Raw genomic sequence first — 20,756 nt, 5'->3', positions numbered from 1 at the left:
CCGCCCTCCCGGGTTCAAGTGATTCTCCTACTTCAGCCTCCCAGGTAGCTGGGATTACAGGCATGTGCCACCATGCCTGGCTAATTGTTGTATTTTTAGTAGAGATGGGGTTTTGCCATGTTGGCCAGGCTGGTCTCGAACTCCTGACCTCAAGTGACCCGCCTGCCTTGGCCTCCCAAAGTGCTGGGATTACAGGTGTGAGCCACCGCTCCCAGCCTCGGTTCATGCTTTTTGCGGGCATCAAACTGAGTTCTGGGACATGGGCTGCGCTGATCATTACCTGTCCTTTGATCTGGGATGTGTTGCCTCTGGGGTGTAGGGAAGGGAGGGTAGTTCTCAAAGAGAATGGGATGCCTTCAGCAGAAAGGGCACTGAATGCTGGGCCAGACACAGAATGACTGATGTTCAGCATGGAAAACTGGGCCTAGAACTGGTTTGGAGGAAGGGCCGGGGCAACACCCGTTGAAGAGATGATATCCCTGCCAGTGTTCTAGTATATTTCCTCTAGAACACACATACACATATTTACTTCTCAAATTAAGATCTTTTTGTAAATAGTGTTCTGTAACCTGCCCTGCCCTTTTCACTTAAATTTTTTTTTTTTTTTTTTTTGAGATACAGTCTCACTCTGTCACCCAGGCTGGAGTGCAGTGGTGCCATCTCGGCTCACTGCAACTTCCGCCTCCCAGGTTCAAGCGATTTTTCCTGCCTCTGCCTCCTGAGTACCTGGGATTACAGGCACGCACCACCATGCCTGGCTGTCTTTTTGTATTTTTAGTGGAGATGGGGTTTCACCATGTTGGCCAGGCTGGTCTCGTACTCCTGACCTCAAGTGATCCACCCGCCTTGGCCACCCAAAGTGCTGGGATTACAGGCGTGAGCCACTGCGCCCGGACATTTTACTTAAAATGTTCTTTATTAAACATTTTTCAAAGCTGTGGGTTTTTTAATTTTTTTTTTTTTATTTTTTTTTACAAAAAGTAGAGATGGGGTTTCGCCATGTTGGCCAGGCTGGTCGCGAACTCTTGAACTCAAGTGATTTTCCCACCTTGGACTCCCAAATTGCTGGGATTACAAGCGTGAGCACCCGGCTTAAAGCTGTGGTTTTTAAAAAATCATTGTTTTAGGGACTGCCCAACTTTCTGCCTGGTGGTTGGCCCTGGCCCTTGATGACCCAGTCTTAGATGGTCAGGCATTTTCGTCTGCTTTAAAACAAAGTTGTTTTTTTTTTCCCTCCGTTGCAAATAACATGATGGTTATCCTTGAAGAAAAAAAAACTTTGTCCATATCTCTGATTTGCCTGGGATTGTATGCCCAGACGTAGAACTGTTGGGTCCAAACAAGGCCACATTTTTCAAGGCTTTGTGACTGTCATGGTCAGATGGCCCTCAAGGAAGCCTGGAGAAGCCACGCTGCCATTGGCCTGTGTGAGCAACGCCCCCCTCCCCACTGGGAGGCGCTTGTCCTAAAGTTCATTGCTGCTTTTCTCTCACGAAAATAGTTCAATAGAAACTTTTTTTTTCTTTTTGGGCAGAAGAAAATCAAAATTCCCTTGGTTGGCCAGGCACGGTGGCACACGCCTGTAATCCCAGCATTTTGGGAGGCCGAGGCGGGCAGATCATCTGAGGTCAGGAGTTCGAGACCAGCCTGGCCAAGATGGTGAAACCCCATCTCTACTAAAAATACAAAAGTTAGCTGGGCGTGGTGGCGGGCACCTGTAATCCCAGCTACTCGGGAGGCTGAGGCAGGAAAATCACTTGAACCCAAGAGGCGGAGGTTGCAGTGAGCCGAGATGGTACCACTGCCGTCCAGCCTGGGCAACAAGAGTGGAACTCCATCTCAAAAAAAAAACAAAAAACAAAAAACATTCCCTTGGTCTTCCCACCTGGTACTGGTTTTTGTTTTTGTTTTTAATTATTTTTGGGACAGAATCTCCCTCTGTTGCCCAGGCTGGAGTGCAGTGGTGTGATCTCCGCTCACTGCAAGCTCTGCCTCCTGGGTTCAGGTGATTCTTCTGCCTCAGCTTCCCAAGTAGCTGGGATTACAGGCACATGCTACCACATCCAGCTAATTTTTGTATTTTTAGTAGAGACGGGGTTTCCCCATGTTGGCCATGCTGGTCTTGAACTCCTGGCCTCAAGTGATCCGCCCGCCTCAGCCTCCCAAAGTGCTGGGATTACAAGTGTAAGTCACTGCACCCAGCCCAGAATTCTCCACCCTATTAGGACACCAGCCTTACGGAATGAAGGCCCACTGTCATGACTTGAACTTGACCACCTCTGCAAACGCCCTGTCTCCCACAGAGGTTACCTAATGAGGTTACTAGGGGTTAGGACTCTTGCATATTAAATTAGTGGGGACACGACTGAACCCATCACCACTGGCCTAGAGGTCACTTGGGCGTCCCTTGCCTGATCAGTTAAGAGCTTAGGGATAATAGGTTTGTGGGAGGGTGAAGGAGGTGACAGAGTTGTACCTTGGTCCCCTCTTGGAGAACAGAACAGCCCTCCATCCTTACCTGACATTGTAGACTCTTATGTCCCGCAGGACCTCGAGGCGGGGGTATGGGGTGGGTGAGATGGTTTCAATCTAACATCAACTTTTGGGAGCTGATCAGGTTTGCGGCTTTGTGGCCTCAGTTTCCCTAAAGATATAAGAAGAGCGGCCAGCCGCGGTGGCTCACGCCTGCAATCCCAGCACTTTGGGAGGCCAAGGCAGGCGGATCACTTGAGGTCAGGAATTTGAGACCAGCCTGGCCAACATGGGGAAACCCCATCTCTACTAAAAATAAAAAAATTAGCTGGGTGTGGTGACACATACCTGTAGTCCCAGCTACTCCGGAGACTGAGGCAGAATTGCTTGAATCCAGGAGGCGAAGGTTGCATGAGCCAAGATTGGTCACTGCACTCCAGCCTGGGCGACAGAGTGAGATTCTGTCTCACAAAAAAAAAAAAAAAAGATATAAGAAGAGCAAAACAAGCATTCTCAACTAGGGATGATTTTGTTCCTCCAGGGGACATTGGCAACCACATTTTTGGTTGTCACAGCTTGGGGGGAGCACTACTGCCATCTAGTGGGTAAAGGCAGGGACTCAGCAAGACACCCTACAGTGAAGGCAGAGGACAAGCCCCCAGCAGAGATGCGAATGAATAGTGAAATGTGAATAGTGCCAAGGAAGAGAAGCTCCCCCTCAGCAGCATCATTAGTCATGTCTGTCTCTGGAACTTTGCACACTGCCAATAGAGAATATGGTTTTCGGCTCACCGCAGTCTCCGCCTCCCAGGTTCAAGCGACTCTCCTGCCTCAGCCTTCTGAGTAGCTGGCATTATAGGCATGCGCCACCAGGCCCAGCTAGTTTTTTGTATTTTTAGTAGAGATATAGGGTTTCTCCATGTTGGTCAGGCTGGTCTCGAACTCCTGACCTCAGATGATCCGCCCGCCTCGGCCTCCCAAAATGCTGGGATTACAGACGTGAGCCACCACACCCAGCCAAAAATTGGTATTTTAGATCACAAAGAAAATGTCAGCCGGGCATGGTGGCTCACGTCTGCAATCCCAGTACTTTGGGAGGCCGCGGCAGAAGGACTGCTTGTGCCCAGGAGTTTAAGACCCGCCCGGGCAACATGGCGAGACCCCGTGTGCATTAAAAAAATGAAATGTCAATTGAAAAATTATAATAGAACTCATTTAAATTTGGTAGAGACTAAAGCAAGATCTCTGTGGTTGGAGCACCCTTCCTGGAGGGTAGGGGGAGTATTTATCAGAGAGAGAACTGCACACACCTGGTCATATTCATCACACTGGTGAGGTTCTTCCTGTCACACGTGTCCCAGCTATGTGCCCATGTGCTCCTATTACAAAAAGATAGGAGGCCGGACACGGTGGCTCACGCCTGTAATCTCAGCACTTCGGGAGGCTGAGGCGGGAGGATCACTTGAGCCCAGGAGTTCAAGACCAGCCTGGGAAACATAGCAAGACCCCATCTCTACAAAAAAATACAAAAACTAGCCGGGTGTGACGGCATATGCCTGTGGTCCCAGCTACTCAGGAGGCTGAGGCAGGGTGATTGCTTGAGCCTGGCAGCTTAAGGCTGTGGTGACGTGTGATGGTGAACTCCAGCCTGGGTGGGGGACAGAGTGAGACCCTATCTTGAAAAGATAGGAAACAATCTAAATGCCATCAATGGGAGATGACTTAGATGACTCAAAACTCATCAATTCAAGAGTGTTCTAGGCTGCCCTTCCGCCCCGCCCCCCCGCATGATTCTGCGTAGGCTCCTTTGCACGTTTGGCCATTTAAAATTGCTGGCATTCTAGTGTTTTTGACCTTTAGAGATGGCAGTTTTTATAAGGTCCAAGCTGATAATGAGGAGGTAGATGTTTGCTTTGTGCTAATATGAGAAAAGGCATTAAGCAGAAAAAAAGCAAAATGTGATACAGTATGTATTGATTGAGATCTTTTTTTTTTTTTTTTTTTTCCTGAGACAGCCTCCCTCTGTTGCCCAGGCTGGGGTGCAGTGGGGCTATCATGCCTCCCCGCAACCTCTGCCTCCTGGGTTCAAGCGATTCTGGTGCCTCAGCCTCCCAAGTAGCTGGGATTACAGGTGGTCACCACCATGCCCAGCTAATTTTTGTATTTTTAGTAGAGAGGGGGTTTTACCATGTTGGCTAGGCTGGTTTCAAACTCCTGGCCTCAAGCCATCCACCCGCCTCGGCCTCCCAAAGTGCTGGGATTACAGGCATGAGCCACCGTGCCCAGCCTGAGATCGTGTGTGTGTGTGTGTGTGTGTGTGTGTGTTTTCTTTGAGACAGGCTCGCTCTGTTGCCCAGGCTGGAGTGCAGTGGTGTGATCATGCAGTCTCAACTTCCTGGGTTCAAGTGATCTTCTTGCCTCAGCCTCCCGAGTAGCTGGGACTACAGGCACCCAGTTTACATTTATATTTTATTTAATTTTGTTTTTGAGCTGGAGTCTCGCTGTGTTGCCCAGGTTGGAGTGGCTCAATCTCAGCTCACTGCAACTTCTGCCTCCTGAGTTTAAGCAGTTCTTATGCCTCAACCCCTGAATAGCTGGGACTACAGGTGCTTGTCACCATGCCCAGCTAATTTTTGAATTTTTAGTAGAGACAGGGTTTCACCATGTTGGCCAGACTGGTCTCAAAACTGCTCACCTCAAATTATCCACCTGCCTTGGCAACCCAAAGTGTTGGGATTACAGGCGTGAGCCACTGCACCCGGCTTATTTTTACATTTTAAAGGATGCCCGTGGATGTCGTGTGCATTTGAATATGCATAATCATTTCTGGAACTGTCTACTGGAAACTGCACCCACAGTAGCCTCCCGAGGGAGGGACCTGTGTGTTGGAGGAGGAAGGAAGCAGGCTGTCTTTTTTTTTACACCTTTCTGCTTGGTTTGTGTTTTTCATCCTGGGCTTTTTTCTGATTATAAGAGCCATGCATATTCACTATGGAAAAATGCACGTACAAATAAGTGGAAGGAGAGCCGTACTGCTGGAAAGAACCCTTCGGTCTTTGGAGGCCCTCCCTCTGGAGGCTTATGCTGTGCCTAGCCTGTACTCTGTGAATAGAGCACAGGACCCTGTGCCAGGCGTGCTTCCTTCTCTCCTGTTCGATTGATTGATTGATTGATTGATTGAGATGGAGTCTCCCTCTGTCGCCCAGGCTGGAGTGCAGTGGCGCCATCTCGGCTTACTGCAAGCTCCGCCTCCCAGGTTCTCGCCATTCTCCTGCTTCAGCCTCCCGAGTAGCTGGGGCTACAGGCGCCTGCCACCACACCCGGCTAATTTTTTATATTTTTTAGTAGAGATGGGATTTCACCATGTTAGCCAGGATGGTCTCCATCTCCTGACCTCATGATCCGCCCGCCTCGGCCTCCCAAAGTGCTGGGATTACAGGCGTGAGCCACCGTGCCTGGCCTATTTATTTATTTTTTTTGAGATGGAGTCTTGCTCTGTTGCTCAGGCTGGCATGCGGTGGTGCAAACTCAGCTCACTGCAACCTCTGCCTCCCGGGTTCAAGTGGTTCTCCCGCCTTAGTCTCCCGAGTAGCTGGGATTCCAGGCGTGTGCCACTACACCCGGCTAGTTTTTGTTATTTTTAGTAGAGGTGGGGTTTCACTGTTTCACCATGTTGGCCAGGCTGGTCTTGAACTCCCGACCTAAGGTGATCTGCCCGCCTCAGCCACCCAAAGTGCTGGGATTACAGGCATGAGCCACCATGCCTGGCCTTCTCCCCGTTCTTGTTTAGAGATGCTCAGGACTTCCGGCATGTCACAAAGGCCTCTGTCTACTCAGCACCTTGGGGGATGGGCACGTGTGGCCTGGGGCCTGCGCTTACTTTGGGCCTCGGCATCCCCGTTTGGGGTTGGGGAAGGGGTGGCGGCAGCGCCCTGTTACCTACCTCCTGTCCACAGGTGTGGAGCGGGCCCTGGTGGCGCGGCCCTCCCTGGAGAGTCTGCTGGCAGCTGGCAGCCACATGCTGAGGGAGGTGCTGGATGGGCCCGTGGTGGACCCACTCAAGAACCTGCGGCTCCCGCGGGAGCTGAAGCCCAACAAGAAGTACAGCTGGATGCGGAAGAAGGAGGAGCGGGTGAGCGGCTGGCTGCTTCCTCCCTGGGGTCCGAGGGGGAGGCTGGGTGGGAGGCCCCTCTGTGGAGGTGCCCTACTGCCTGGGGCGTGGCTGGCTTTGGCGCCAGAGAGGCCTGAGCTACATTCAGCTCCTTGTGCTGATGTGCTGTGTGGTCCCAGTCAAGTGGTTGCCCTTCTCGGGGACTCAGTTTACCTGTCTGCTAGCATGTCAGGCTCATCACACAGGTCGCGGTGTGATCCACTGGAAACAGAGTAGCCCAGGGTCACATGTAGCTCTGGCCTTAGGTGCCCGCGGGGACTGGGGCTGCAGCATCCCCTTGCTGAGCCTTCCGTTTATAAACGACACAGTGGCCCTCACTGATGGAGCAGGTGTCACACGCAAGCACTGTGCTTCAGGCATGACATCTAATTGAGCACTGCCACAGCCCCGCAGAGCCAGCACAGGGTCCCTTGCATACGATGAGGCCATGGCCACAGTCAGGAGGTGGCAGCGGTGGGACTCGAGCCCCAGCTCCCAGTGCAGTCTCCCCTTCCTCAGGGGCATCTGGGTGGGCGGTGGGCGTCGTTAGGCAGTGGCATCCTCACCCCCTCCTCCTCTCCCGGTTCTTCCCCCAGATGTACGCCATGAAGTCCTCCCTGGAGGACATGGATGCCCTGGAGCTGGACTTCCGGATGCGGTTGGCCGAGGTGCAGCGCCAGTACAAGGAGAAGCAGCGGGAGCTGGTGAAGCTGCAGCGCCGCCGGGACTCCGAGTGAGTGTGTCCCCCGCCCGCCCCGTGGGGCCCCTGCCCCGGCCCACCAGGCCCCCAGGCGCGCAGCAGCCGTCGAGGTGTGCGTGGACCCGGCGCCGTGTGTGCATCGTGTGCCCGTTCTCCGCGCCCCGCCCGCCCCCCAGCGTCACAGCCAAGCGTGTGATTCTTTTTAAGGGACAGGCGCGAGGAACCCCATAGAAGCTTGGCACGCAGAGGCCCTGGCAGGCCGCGGAAACGGACCCACGCCCCGAGCGCCCTGTCGCCCCCCCGCAAGAGAGGGAAGAGCGGCCACAGTAGCGGAAAGTAAGGCTGGCCCCTCGGTGGGTCGGGGACTGGCACACAGCTTGAGGGGAGGAGCCCGGGCCCCACGCAGGGCCTGCCTCGGGGTGCTGGGGGACCTCGCGTCCCTCGGGCTCTGACCTACCCGCAGCAGTGGCCCTCGGGGAGCACGGCCTGTGCTGCCCGGGCCAGGAGGGAGCGAGGCCGGTGCTGAGCCGGGAGGATGGCTCCTGCGACAGATTTTTCCCGTGTCCTAACCCAGCGCTTCACCTGTCTTCCTGCCACGCCTGCCTCCTCACGCCTAGGGCCTAATTCCTCCTCTTCTCCATGCGCCTCCTCCCTGCGGAAGGACCCGCTGGGCTGCCAGCCTTGCTTGTTGGGACGGGCTATGACCCGGCTGTCGCTCGGTCTCCGCCGTGCCGGACCTGCTGGCTTGCCCCGAGACCAGGGCTGGCCCCTTCTGGCACTTGGGGACAAGCTTCTCCTCCTCGGGCGGCGGTCGCAGCCTTGTGGGGCGCCTGTGTGGGTCTTTCTGAACGCCAGCTGGAATGAGAGCTTTTCCCGCAGGGCTAGGCGTGCACAGAAAAGATGCTTCGTCCTTCCCTCGGTGTCTGTAGCACGATCGGAAAGGGGCCCGTCAAGGAAAGGGGTCGGAGTGTTCGGAGCCTGGGGCAGGAGGGTCGGGTAGACGCTAGGCGGCTCAAGACCTGCCCTGAGGAAGCAGAAGGAGCGTGGGGGGACCTTCGGAGGGCACAGGAGAGGCAGTGGGAAGGCCACAGTTCTTCTCAGGATAAAACAGTCCCAAGGCCCCCATGTCTTGCATTTAACATTCTTGGATGTTTCTGACCGAAGAGAGGATGGAGAGAGGTAGAAATCTCCCTCACCAGCCGCAGCAGGGACAGGGAGAGTTTCCCGGAGAAGAGGGCAGGAGGCTGTGGCCACCAGCAGCGTGGTGGTCAGGGGTGTGGCCTGCACTGGTTAAATTTCCTGTTATTGAGTCCCAGCACCACCCCTTAGTGTGACCGATCTCGGGCCAGGTGTTAGCTTTTCCGAGCCTGTTTTCTCATCTATAAAAAAATAAGTACACAGGTTGGCCACGGTGGCTCACGCCTGTAATCCCAGCACTTTAGGAGGCCAAGGCAGGCGGATCACTTGAGGCCAGGAGTTTGAGACCAGCCTGGGCAACATGGAGAAACCCCTTCTTTACTAAAAATACAAAAATTAGCCAGGTGTGGTGGTGTGTGCCTGTAATCCCAGCTATTCGGGAGGCTGAGGTGGGAGAATTGCTTGAACCTGGGAGGCAGAGGTTGCAGTGAGCTGAAATCGAGCCATTGCACTGCATCCTGGCAACAGAGTGAGACTCCATCTAAAAATAAATAAATAAATAAATAAATAAATAAAATACAGCAGCAGCAAACGTTTGTGGCCAAAATATAAAGCCACTAACACAGTGCAAGACACACAGTGAGTGAGTGCCAAGTACAGATCGGCTGTTTCGATCACCTGTGAAGTTTCAGCTTAAAGCAAGCAAGTGGGGCTTCTAAGCCATGTCTGTGTCCCCACTGCGCACGGGATTCCAGAGACCAGCAAGTGGCTCCTTCTTCGTTTTTTTTTTTCCCTTACTGGAAAAGAGAGACTGGAATCCTCCTTCGTGTAAACTTGTGTTCTAAACTCCCCCTGCCATCCTGGTGGATTTCCTTGGCGTTTCTGATCTTTGTTCTTGGCACGATTTGGTAAATAGGTATCTGACCGCACAGAGATGTGTGTGTGTGTGAGTGTACGCGTAAAAGCGCACAAGAAAGAAAATGCTTTTTTCCTTCTTTCACCTTAAACTCTCATTCTGCCTCATTCACAAATATCCCAGAATTCCAGCACTGTTGTTTTACAAGATCCATCTCCCCGCGCCCATCACTCTGCCATCACTGTCCACGCTCAGGGTCCAGAGCCCAACCCTTCAGGGCCATGAGGGTGGACCTCAGCCTGCGAGTCTTGTCTGGCCAGGGTGCTGACCGGCAGTGTGTCTGCGTTTCAGGCTAAGCAGCAAGTCTCTACTGACATCAGATGATTACGAGCTCGGAGCAGGGATAAGAAAGAGACACAAGGGGTCTGAGGAGGAACACGATGCCCTCATCGGAATGGGGAAAGCCAGGGGGAGGAACCAGACTTGGGATGAACATGAGGCCTCGTCCGACTTCATCAGTCAGGTGAGTAACCCAGTCTTCCAGGTGTGTGAGATCTTTCAGGGAGGTGTCGAGGGTGTGTTAAGAGTTCACGCTCCCTTCGCAGGCCCCTTGTTCCTGTACAGAAACCTTAGAAGTGGTTGTCTTTAATGCCGGAATGACTCTTCTCCAATCTTCCTTATTGTACAGAGGGGGAGATTAAGGCCCAGAGGAGGTCAGAGACCTACCGACGTAACACAGCCTCAGAGACAGGAGGCCTAAAAGCTATCTCCCTCTGTGTGCTGCATGACCCTTTGCTAAAGCCAAGGAGAGACACGAGTTCTTAACCAAGTAATACAATTGCTCTGTTGTTTAATGGTGTAATTGTTTAATGAGCAGCTTTGCCATTCCGTAGTTCTAAGAAACAAGGGCTTGGTGCCATGGTAATTTCCTCTCTGAACTCTCCAGGGGTAATGGGCTGAGAGCCAACTCCTTGATTCTTCTTATTTCTTCAGAACATTGAAATCATCCACTTAAGGTGCCTTTTTGTAAATACTAATGTACCTTGCCATCCCTCCCCATAAAGTCCAGTGCAAAGGGGTAGTTTTTTTTGTTTTGTTTTTTTGAGACAGAGTCACTCAGTCACCCAGGTTGGAGTGCCGTGGCACGATCTCGGCTCACTGCAACATCCGCCTCCCAGGTTCAAGCGATTCTCCTGCCTCAGCCTCCCAAGTAGCTGGGATTACAGGTGCCCACCACTATGTCCAGCTAATTTTTGTATTTTTAGTAGAGATGGGGTTTCACCATCTTGGCCAGGCTGGCCTCGAACTTCTGACCTCAGGTGATCTGCCTACCTCAGCCTCCCAAAGTGCTGGAATTGCAGGTGTGAGCCACTGCACCCAGCTGAGGGGTATTTTGGTTGACTGGGCTGAGAGGGGCAGGCTCATGGAGGGAGACGGGGTCTAAGAGAAGAAAGATTGCCGGCGTTACACCAGATCGTTGTGACTTTCAGATTGTGGTGAGGGATGCTTTTGTTTTAATTGACACCATCCCAGCTTTTTTCTTCCTTAAGAAATGTCACCTGATTAAAGAAAATCGAGATAAAATGTTCAAACCTGGGGCATTAATGGCTTTGAAACTGCGTGTTTCGCTTCAACAAATGACTACAGCTGACGATAGACATGCAGGCAGGAATTTAATCTGTGAAATCTCTAATCGTTCTTTCTGCTTCAGGCATCCAAGGAACACTTGAGGCATTTTTTTTGGCAGCTTCGGCCCCTTTAGTTGGATGAACTGGTTTGGAGTGTGCACTAGTACTTTGTCAGCTGCTGTAGGTGGCTGAGATAGGCATATCAGCTGCGCTTCAATCTGGGTTTTTGATCTTGATTCCTTTCCTCCTCCCTTAATCCGGCTGCCTTCTCCAGGCCATGGGCAGCAGCACTTGGTAGAAGTACTTCCTTAGGAGGCACCAAGCAGTGCCACGGAAAGCCAGGGCCAGCGATCAGTGTAACCACAGCACCAGCTATTTAATAAGTGGTTACCTTGTACCAGACGTTGTGGTCACTGCATACCTTATCTGAGTTCATCTTCAAAGGCACCTTGCGATACCCAGACACAAGTACCCCCATTTTACAGAGTTACACATTGAAGCTGGCCAGTCGTGGTCAGCCTGGAATCCCAACAGTTTGGGAGGCTGAGGTGGGAGAATGGCTTGAGCCTCAAAGTTTGAGACCAGCCTGGGCAACATGATGAAACCCCAGCTCTACAAAAATAAAAATAATAAAAATTAGCCAGGAGTGGTGGCGCACGCCTGTATTCCCAGCTACCAGAAAAGCTGAGGCGGGAGGGTCACAGAGCCCAGAGGTCGAGGCTGCAGTGACTTGCGACTGCCAGCTAGTCGGGAGCCTGAGGCAGGAGAAATGCTTGGACCTGGGAGGTGGAGGTTGCAGTGAGCCGAGATCGCGCCACTGAACCCCAGGCTGGGCGACAGAGCGAGACTCCGTCTCTAAAAAAAAATAATAAATATATATGCATGCTAAGAGGAGTTAAATCAGAGGCAGGGGAAGGATTGGAGCCCAGGCTGGGCAGAGCATGTGCACTGAAACCCACTAAACTGTTTTGTCAAATCTTTTAACCCATGACCCACCTTCCCTCTCCAGCTAAAGATTAAGAAGAAGAAGATGGCCAGCGACCAGGAGCAGTTGGCAAGCAAGCTCGACAAGGCCCTCTCCCTCACCAAGCAGGACAAGTTGAAGTCGCCCTTCAAGTTTTCGGACAGTGCTGGGGGGAAATCGAAAACTAGCGGGGGCTGCGGCAGGTACTTGACTCCTTACGACAGCCTGCTGGGGAAGGACAGGAAGGCGCTGGCCAAGGGCCTCGGCCTGTCTCTGAAATCCTCCAGAGAAGGTAAACACAAAAGGGCAGCCAAAACCAGGAAGATGGAGGTGGGGTTCAAGGCCAGAGGCCAGCCCAAGTCGGCCCATTCCCCGTTTGCCTCGGAAGTGAGCAGCTACTCTTACAGTAAGTAGCGTATGCCGCGCCACCTCTGGTCCGCTGCTTCTCTCCTTTTCTCCCCTCTTCTCTCCACCGTCCTCCTCCCCCCCCCCACCTCGCTCTCGCTCTCTCTCTGGGGCGCACTACAGTGCCTGAGCTTGGCATGGCCTCCAAGCCGGAAGTGGGGGGGAGGCCGCCTGAAGCGGATATGCCTGTGACTGGCGGGTGTGATGCCAGGCAGGTGCCTGTGATTGGTGGGCGCCCGTGATTGGCGGTTGGGAGCCGACCTCCCTCGGCCTTGTCTTGCCCGCCCCCGCTTGCCTACCGGATGTCATAGGCGAGGAGGCCTTGCGCGTCATAGAGTTTGCGGCTGTTTGGCCTAGAGAGGCCTGGAGCGCGACTGCTCTTGAGGGTCCTAGAGGTGACCGGACTCCCCTACCCACAGGAAGCATGCCGTCTGTTGCGGACCACGGCTTTGTCGCGAAGTGTTGGCGGAAGCAGTGTTTATGGAGCGCCCACCGTGCTCGGCTATGGATGCAGGGGTTCATTGGCGTTACTGTGTCTGTGGCAGCTCTGACAGTGGTACCCCCATGTTGTTACTGGGGATGATGTGGCCCGAGAGCCAGAGGGGAGTGTGTGCGCTCGGGTGCGGAGAGGCGACTCGGGGTTAAACCTGGTTCGGCCCGACCCACCTACCCACTGGAACCTGCTGCCATCATGGCTGTGTCCCACTATTTTTTTTTTTTTTTTAATTTGAGACGGAGTCTCACTCTGTCGTCCAGGCTGGAGTGCAGTGGTGCGATCTTGGCTCACTGCAACTTCTAGCTCCTGGGTTCAAGCGATTCCCTTGGCTCTCCCTCCCGAGTAACTGGGACTACAGGCTTGTGCCACCACACCCAGCTAATTTTGTATTTTTAGTAGAGACGGGGTTTTGCCATGTTGGCCAGGCTGGTCCTGAACTCCTGACCTCAGGTGATCCACCTGCCTCGGCCTGCAAAGTGCTGGGATTATGGGCGTGAGCTACTGTGCCTTGCGTTTTTTGAGACAGGGTCTCTTCTTATTGCTTAGGCTGGAGTGCAGTGGGGCCATCATAACTCACTGCAGCCTCGAGCTCCTGGGCTCAAGTGATCTTCCTGCCTTAGCCCCCCGAGTAGCTGGGACTAGGTGAGCACCACCACACCCGGCTAATTTTTAAAATTTTTTGTAGAGACAGGGTCTTGAAGTGTTTCCCAGGCTGGTGCCTGGGCTCAAGCAATCCTCCCCTCTGAACCTCCTGAGTATCTGGGACTACAGCTGTGTACCACCACGTGCAGCTAATTTATTTTTATTTTCGTAGAGATGGGGTCTCCCTGTTTTCCAGGCTAGTCTGGAACTCCTGGCCTTAAGCAAGCATCCCACTTTAGCCTCCCGAATAGCTGGGACCATAGGCGCACACTACTACTATTTTTATTTTTATAGAGGCTGAGTGTTGCTGTGTTGCCCATGCTGGTCTTAAACTCCTGGGATCAAGAGATCCTCCTGCCTCCGCCTCCCAAAGTGCTGGGATTACAGGCGTGAGCTGCCTTGCCTAGCTGCTATTGAGCTCTTGAAATGGAGCAGTCCTGATGGGACTGAAGAATGGAGTTTTATCTCATTTAACAAGAGACTGTCAGATTGGAGCGTCCTCATAGTTATGGCCTCTTGTGGCCCAGAACCTGCTGCCTGGCAGGTAGTGGGTGCTTGCTCAGTATTTGTGGACAGAGCACCTCATGCCCAGGGTGGACAGGTGCTAAGTTTGTGGCTAGCTGCAGGGAGGCCAGAAGGAGGGAGCTTCCTGGGTTCTGGCCCATGTCAGTGTCAGTGGTGTTTGTTCTGGGAATCCCCAGGCCCTGGGGCGGGTGGAGAGCTTTTGCATTGGCAGCTGCCTGGTTCTGTGTGTCTGGGGCTTTTGATTGGCTCTGGCCGGTTCATGGGCGGAGAAGGGGGAGTTTGAATGTCAAGGGCAAAAAGTCGACATGTTTATTGATACCGTAAAGCATGTTTTCTTAAGAAAATAAAAAGTGTTTATGGACTCAGAGTTAAGATATCGTCACCTGCTTTACGGGGTCGTTGGGGGCCTTAAGTGAGCTTACGTGGGCAGAGAGCTGAACGTGGCACCTGGCACGGAATTAAGCTGCTAGTTTTTTCAGGGTGCATGTGTTTTGTCTGTCCTAGGCTAGCAGGTCACCAGGACTGATGCTCCTTATGGGTGTAAGTTAAGCAGCTGGCTCATGCCTTCTGTGCTGAGGACATATGAGAGTGTCATGGTTTCCGTGCTTCTTTGATTGGGACGGGTGTGATCAGAGCAGTGTAGCCCAGGCTCTTGGCCAGTGTGTGGGCACAAGCAGGAAGAGACAGTGCCAGAGACTCATCACTCTGAGGGGGAAGGGAGGGGCTTTCTTTTGCTCTCTCAATCTCTGCTCATTTTGGAAAAGTGAAGGGGGTTCAGGGAAGTCGGGGGAGATTGCTGTTCTTTTGATCTTCTGAGGGATTGGGGTCTGTGGATGCAGTTTGGGTGGTAGCTGAAAGAATTCCCCACTTTCAGGTGGACGTGGATGGGGTGGAGCTGGAGGTCAGAGATGTGCTCTGTCTCTGATGTCTCTGGGGTGCTCCGAGCTGGTGTGTTCACTCTTGGCACGTGTGAGGGAATGTCCGTTTTATTTATTTATTATTACTACTACTATTATTATTTCGAGATGGAGTTTTGCTCTTTTTGCCCAGGCTGGAGTACAGTGGCATGATCTTGGCTCACTGTGACCTCCGCCTCCCGGGTTCAAGTGATTGTCCTGCCTCAGCCTCCTGAGTAGCTGGGGTTACAGGCACGCACCACCACGCCCAGCTAATGCTGTTATTTTTAGTAGAGACGGGGTTTCACCACATTGGCCAGGCTGGTCTTGAGCTCCTGACCTCAGGTGATCCGCCTGCCTCGGCCTCCCAAAGTGCTGGGATTAGAGGCATGAGCCGCCGTGCCTGGTCTGGGAATGGTCAAATGGGCAACCTCACTCCATCGTGCCTGTGTCGAAAACTCCACTGTCCTGGATGAGAGAAACGGACTCAGGGAGCAGTGAGGAATTCAGTGGGCCTGGCTCCAGCAGGACGGTGGCTGTGGGATTCACCTGGCTCTGCAGAGCGCTCCTCTGTTTATTTTTTATAATCTGCTTTTCTGCAATTCTGGGTCAGAGAGAGTGCAGGGTTCACAAGGAGGTAGGGGTGTGTCCAGCAGGGAGTTGCTGAGCTGGACGGAGGTCGAAGCGAGAACGGTGTCCTCTTGCTTTTTCAGTTTCGATTGTAGGGGTCGCTGGCACGCCTTGTGGGTTTTTTTTTTTTTTTTTCTTTAGATGATGTCTTGCTCTGTTGCCCAGGCTGGAGTGCAGTGGTGTGATCTCGGCCGCACTGCAACCTCCACCTCCTGGGTTCAAGTGATCCTCCCACCTCAGCCTCCGGAGTAGCTGGGATAACAGGCCCTGTCCACCACAATACAATACAAATAGAAAATACAACAGTTTGTGTATTTTTAAAAAATACAGACGGGGTTTCGCCATGTTGGCCAGGCTGGTCTCGAACTCCTGGCCTCACGTGAGCTGCCCACCTTAGCCTGCCAAAGTGGTAGGATTACAGATGCAAGCCATTGCACCCGACCTCCCTGTGGGTTCTTGTAGGAGGCCAAGTTGGTTGTCACCCACTTAGCCTCTCCAGCCTGGGACACAGCCTTGGGAGGGACAGATTGGAGCATACAAGAGAGAGCGCACTTTGACTGGTTAGATGGGCAGGGGCTGGTAGCCTGGCGGGGCTGGACCCTTGTCCCACCCGAGAGTTGCCGGACCATCCTGAGGTTGGGGTCTTGCTGGAGTGAAAGCTTAGGTGTTGGTGGGAGCAGTCAGAGGAATGCCCGCCATGGATGCGTGCATGTGGTTTCTCTTGGACTCGGAGGTGGCAGGTGCTGCCAGAGCTGTAGCTGTATTGGTTCACGTTCCCCCCGTCTGGAGTGGATTTCAGCAGATCAGGGGATTATTCTCTGTCTCTGGAACCCCTGTCTTCCCATCTTGCCCAGTAAGAAAAGCAGATCAAAATGGCGTGAGCATGGCGGGGGCCGGAGCGTTGCCTGCCTGGCAGGCTCCCCTCCCAAAGCTGGCTGGTTGTCTCCCCGGAAGATTTGAAGACTCTTGTCCTCTGTTGTATAGTTAGGCTGGAGACTTTGGGGAAGCCAGCAGTGGTGGGCCGGCGCAGTGGTGGGCCGGCGCACCGGCTCGTAGAAAGAAGGGCAAGGGATCTGCTAGCGGTAACAGCGTTTGCCCATTCCCATGGTGTAAACACCCTTACTGTGGCCTGTTTCGTGCTGCCACTGGGAGGCTGCTGGGAGGGGCACTGGGAAGAGAATGCATGATTGGCTGTCATGAGCCCTTTCCCTCCTGAGTCAGGTCCTCTGCGGTTGTCGCCCTTGGGCCATCGTAATCCCATAGGACAGGCAGTGACTACCGTGACCGGGGGACAGTCCTTCCTGAGCATAGGGCTTCTCTCATCCTCCGGTGCCCGGAAAGGCTGGAGTGACTGGTGGGTGAGGCTGGCAGCATCCAGTCTAGGAAGGGCCTGGGTCCAGCACTCGGAAGATGCTGTGCAATGACCGAGGCACCCGGGGCAAGGGAGAAGCCTGGACTGGGAGGGGAGCTGGTGACATGGGGCAAGGCCTTTGCACGGCCGCCTACTAGGTATTCGGCCCTGTTTGTTCTGGCACCTTCCAGTACGTTCTCAGAACCATTAAAACCAATAAAATGACACCAGCTCCTGCTGCCCTGTGACTTATCTCTATTAAAAACTACTTTGACTGCAGATACGGACTCAGAGGAAGACGAAGAATTCCTGAAGGACGAGTGGCCCGCCCAAGGCCCCTCCAGCTCCAAACTGACGCCTTCCCTCCTGTGTAGCATGGTGGCAAAGAACAGCAAGGCAGCTGGTGGCCCCAAGCTGACCAAGAGGGGCCTGGCGGCCCCCCGGACTCTGAAACCCAAGCCGGCCACCAGCAGGAAGCAGCCGTTTTGTTTGCTGCTTCGAGAGGCGGAGGCGCGTTCCTCCTTCAGCGACTCTTCGGAGGAATCGTTTGACCAAGGTTACTAGCTCCAAACACAAAATACCTTCCGTGTTTCCTAGCGAGAGAGTGCGTGCGAGTGAGCGAGAGGGAAGCGAGTGGGCGCACGGGAGAGATGGTGGGTGAGGAGGCCCGTGCGGATGGCCGCAAGAAGGCTGCCATCTGGGTTCTTGGCAGCGTAGCCTGCTGTTATCAGCCGAATGATTTTGATTTTTGCTTTGATTTGTACTGTATCATTGTGATAATATCACCGGCTGGCTCTTTTTGAGCTGTTATATGGACTGCTTTTGAGTCTGCGTTTTTCTCCACTTTCCCTCCTCCCTGCCCTCCTCCCCCTCCCCCGAGTTCCCCCCACCGCCGCACTCACGTTTTCTGCCCACCCAGAGACCCCAGGCTTGGTTCGGGCTCTCTTTGGGCGCGGGTTCGGTGGAGGCTTCCCGAGGAACATTTTGTAAATGGAATTCTGTCGTGTGGGCGTGTGACTTGATGTTTGTACCGCGATTTTGGTAATACCAAGCTTTATTAAACATATCGAGTTCATTTTTAACTAAACCTGTGTGCCTTGTCTCTCTTGCTGTGTCCTTACTAGACATTAGGTTGACGCTTCCCTCTCATTTTGTTTCTCCCCCACCTCCTCCCCTCCCTCCTCCCCACCCAGAAGGAGTAGGGACGGGACCGTGCCGCCTGCCGCTTGCCTGTGTTATTCAAATATCCCTGGTAGCGATTGGCATTCATTTCATTTTTCAGGTTTAAAATCAAGCGCCTTCACCTCCAGCATCATCATGTTTTTTTAGTTGCTTGTTTTGTCTTTTATTTTCTTAAAGCTCTATTCTTACTTGCCAGTGGTTAAAAACTATTATTTATAAACACTTGTCTTCTCACGTGTATTTCTGTTTTGAAGGGTGCGTAGGCAGCGCAGGGCCCAGAGCCTTTGACACCCCTGGTCTCTGTCATTCAATACGAAAGCGGCTCCATTGTCGCATCAAGGGACGGAGCATCGTGCTCTGTTTGGAGAGAGGCTGGCCTGGTCCCAGCCTGGGGTCCTCAGCCACCTCGGTTCTCAAGAGAGAGCTGCCAGGCCCCTGAGAACCCACTGGCCTTGCCCTTTCCAGTGTCAGAATTGTGCTTCTGGGGTTAGATGTGTGTGAGCCTTTCGGGCCCTTCAACCAGAAATGCCCCAAGAAAGGGAAGCAAGTGAATCTCTGACATTTTTTCCTAGCCCTGGTTTTAGGATTTGCTTCAGGGCGAACTCCCCCTAGGGCCAGCCGAGGGGATCCCCCAGGCCCTGGGTAGCCACACCTGGATGTCAGCTACTCCCTGAGGAAGGTCTGGAGGTGTCATCGTGTCCCTGGGTCTGACCTGGCTCGGGCACCCCGGGACCTGAATGCTGCCCCCGCCCCCCGCCCGCCCTGTTTTTCCAGCCCTGCTCTTGAATTCCTGGTCTACTGCCTCCCCTCCCAGACCTCCCCTCCAAATTGGCAGAGATCCATTTGGGTGACCAGGAGGTGGTATGGCGAGGAGTACGATGCCCCGGGGCCCATGTTCCCCTGGGCTGCTACTACCCCTCTGAGCGAACACCACCCCGGACCAAGAAGAGAGGCCCCCGACCCACTGGCCAGCCTCGTTTTCCGAGGCCTCCCCCTGCCCGGGCTGTCCGTGGATGAGCTGGGTTAGTTTACGATCCCCTTCTCCCTCCCCGGCCTCCTCCCTTTCCCCCATCTCCCCCATGGGCTGGACCCCACGCCCCCACCCCATGCCCCCTTAAAGCCACGGTTTCTGCTTCCAAGTTTTTGAGCCCTCCTGCCCCAGCTGAGACCCCACAGAGAAGCAGGCAGCCCCCTAGGCCTCTTAGGAAGGGGCTCCGGGCTGGACGCTGCAGTGCCAAGTGGACAGGACCCAGATAGGGCAGTGCGGGGTGTGAGGGGAGGCGGGGGAGGCCCAGGCTCCTCAGTGCCCCCCTCCACCCCCGCCAGTCCACCACTGAGCAGGTCTTGAAAGGGATATTTGGGTAATAGGGCCTCGCTGACCTGGTACTAAACTCCGTAACTGGCTTGGCTTTTCTAGTATGTCTGCTTCTTCCAGCAGCCCGACCATCCCTCCACCCTTGACCCCTCCCCATGATGCTTTGAATGTCTGTTTTGGTCTCTTGCATTTGCTCTCACGCTGCACTCTGGACGCAAAGCGAAGGCTGGGAGTAGGGCAGACGGCGCAGCGGGTCACTGAGCTTGGGTGCGAGCCTGGCTCGTTGCTCCGTAGGTAGGCAAAACGCTTTTGTTTCTGTCCTCCGTGCACCTCCCTCCTCGGGGTTCGCCCCCACCGGGTCTGGCAGCAGCAGATCGCTCTGACATTTACCACCAACCTGTCACCGCCAACCCCATGTCCTGAGCCAAGATCTTTTTTTTGTTGTTGTTTTTTTCTTTAAATAATAATAATAAAAGTTTTTCTGCATTTCCTTGGGTTACTTTGATGGGACTTTTTTTCCCCCTCCCTGTCCCCAGCCCTCGGCAAGCTGCATTGCCTCAGGTGTGGACAACTCCAGAAAGGTTTTCTTGGTCCTCAGAGCCCCTCTGCTCCCCAGCCTGCTGCGGACGCTAGCGGAGTGTGCACCAGACCCCGCAGGAGCAGCGGGTGTGGCCTTGTCAAGCACGCAGGGAGGCGGGAGGGTCTCCCATGCCGAGGTGCTGGCATTGGGCTGCTCTCGGCTTTCTGGGCTCTGGCGTGGACGTTGCGGGCATCCAGAAACCCAGAGCTCGCCCTCCCCCCGCAGCCCCAGCTGCTTGAGAATTCCTCTGGATGGGAAAGATTTCTGGAGTCTGCGCACCTGAGTGGCTAGAAGGGAAGATCCCTGGCCTCACGTCCAACCCCCTGCCCCCACCCCACAACCAGCCCCCTGCCCACCACCCTGCTCAAATTGGCCCACCCCAGGGAGACCTGATGTGGGGGACCCAGGCGCTGTTGAAAAGTCTGCCTACACTTAGCCTGCTTTGCCGCTGTGGCCCACTGGGGCGGAGACAGAGCCATGTGACGCCTGCAATGTGAATGATCGCAAGTGTGCACTGCCTGCCTGCCTGCCCCCGCCTGCCTGGCTGGCCTCTCCAGCCTGCTTCATCCATTGCTCCGGGGGCCAGTCTCCCCTCTCACCCCCTTAACAAACCTCCTCCCTCTCCCTCTGGCTCCTGCCTCCCTCCCTCCCTCCCTCCCTCCCTCCCTCTATTCCTCTGCGGACTCCTCAGACTCATCACCTTCACCGCCTTCCTCTCTGAGGTGGCCCAGCAGAAATCCGGGCTCTCTCCAATACATGAGTAGACAGAACCTCTGCCCTCATTGGCACCTCTGGGGCCACCACTTTTGGCCACAAGTTGCTTAAGC

General features: G+C 54.1%; 1 protein-coding gene across 9 annotated transcripts in view; it reads left to right on the top strand.

Moving 5' to 3' along the window:
- TNRC18 (trinucleotide repeat containing 18) overlaps positions 1–20,756 on the top strand; it is a 117,986-nt gene that overhangs the window by 56,142 nt on the left and 41,088 nt on the right. For 7 of the 9 annotated variants that reach the window (XM_055114888.3, XM_034963595.4, XM_034963594.4 and 4 more), the window contains 6 exons: positions 6,429–6,604; positions 7,219–7,355; positions 7,530–7,658; positions 9,667–9,838; positions 11,953–12,313; positions 17,133–17,408. In XM_055114888.3, the coding sequence (XP_054970863.1) occupies positions 6,429–6,604; positions 7,219–7,355; positions 7,530–7,658; positions 9,667–9,838; positions 11,953–12,313; positions 17,133–17,408 (1,251 nt within the window). The remainder of the gene's footprint in view (positions 1–6,428; positions 6,605–7,218; positions 7,356–7,529; positions 7,659–9,666; positions 9,839–11,952; positions 12,314–17,132; positions 17,409–20,756) is intronic. The other 2 variants (XM_063605606.1, XM_034963593.4) reach the window with 1 other exon arrangement.

Source organism: Pan paniscus, chromosome 6 (genome assembly GCF_029289425.2).
Source record: "Pan paniscus chromosome 6, NHGRI_mPanPan1-v2.0_pri, whole genome shotgun sequence".
In the NCBI taxonomy this organism is placed as follows: Eukaryota; Metazoa; Chordata; class Mammalia; order Primates; family Hominidae; genus Pan; species Pan paniscus.
This window is presented reverse-complemented; position numbering and strand designations above follow the sequence as displayed.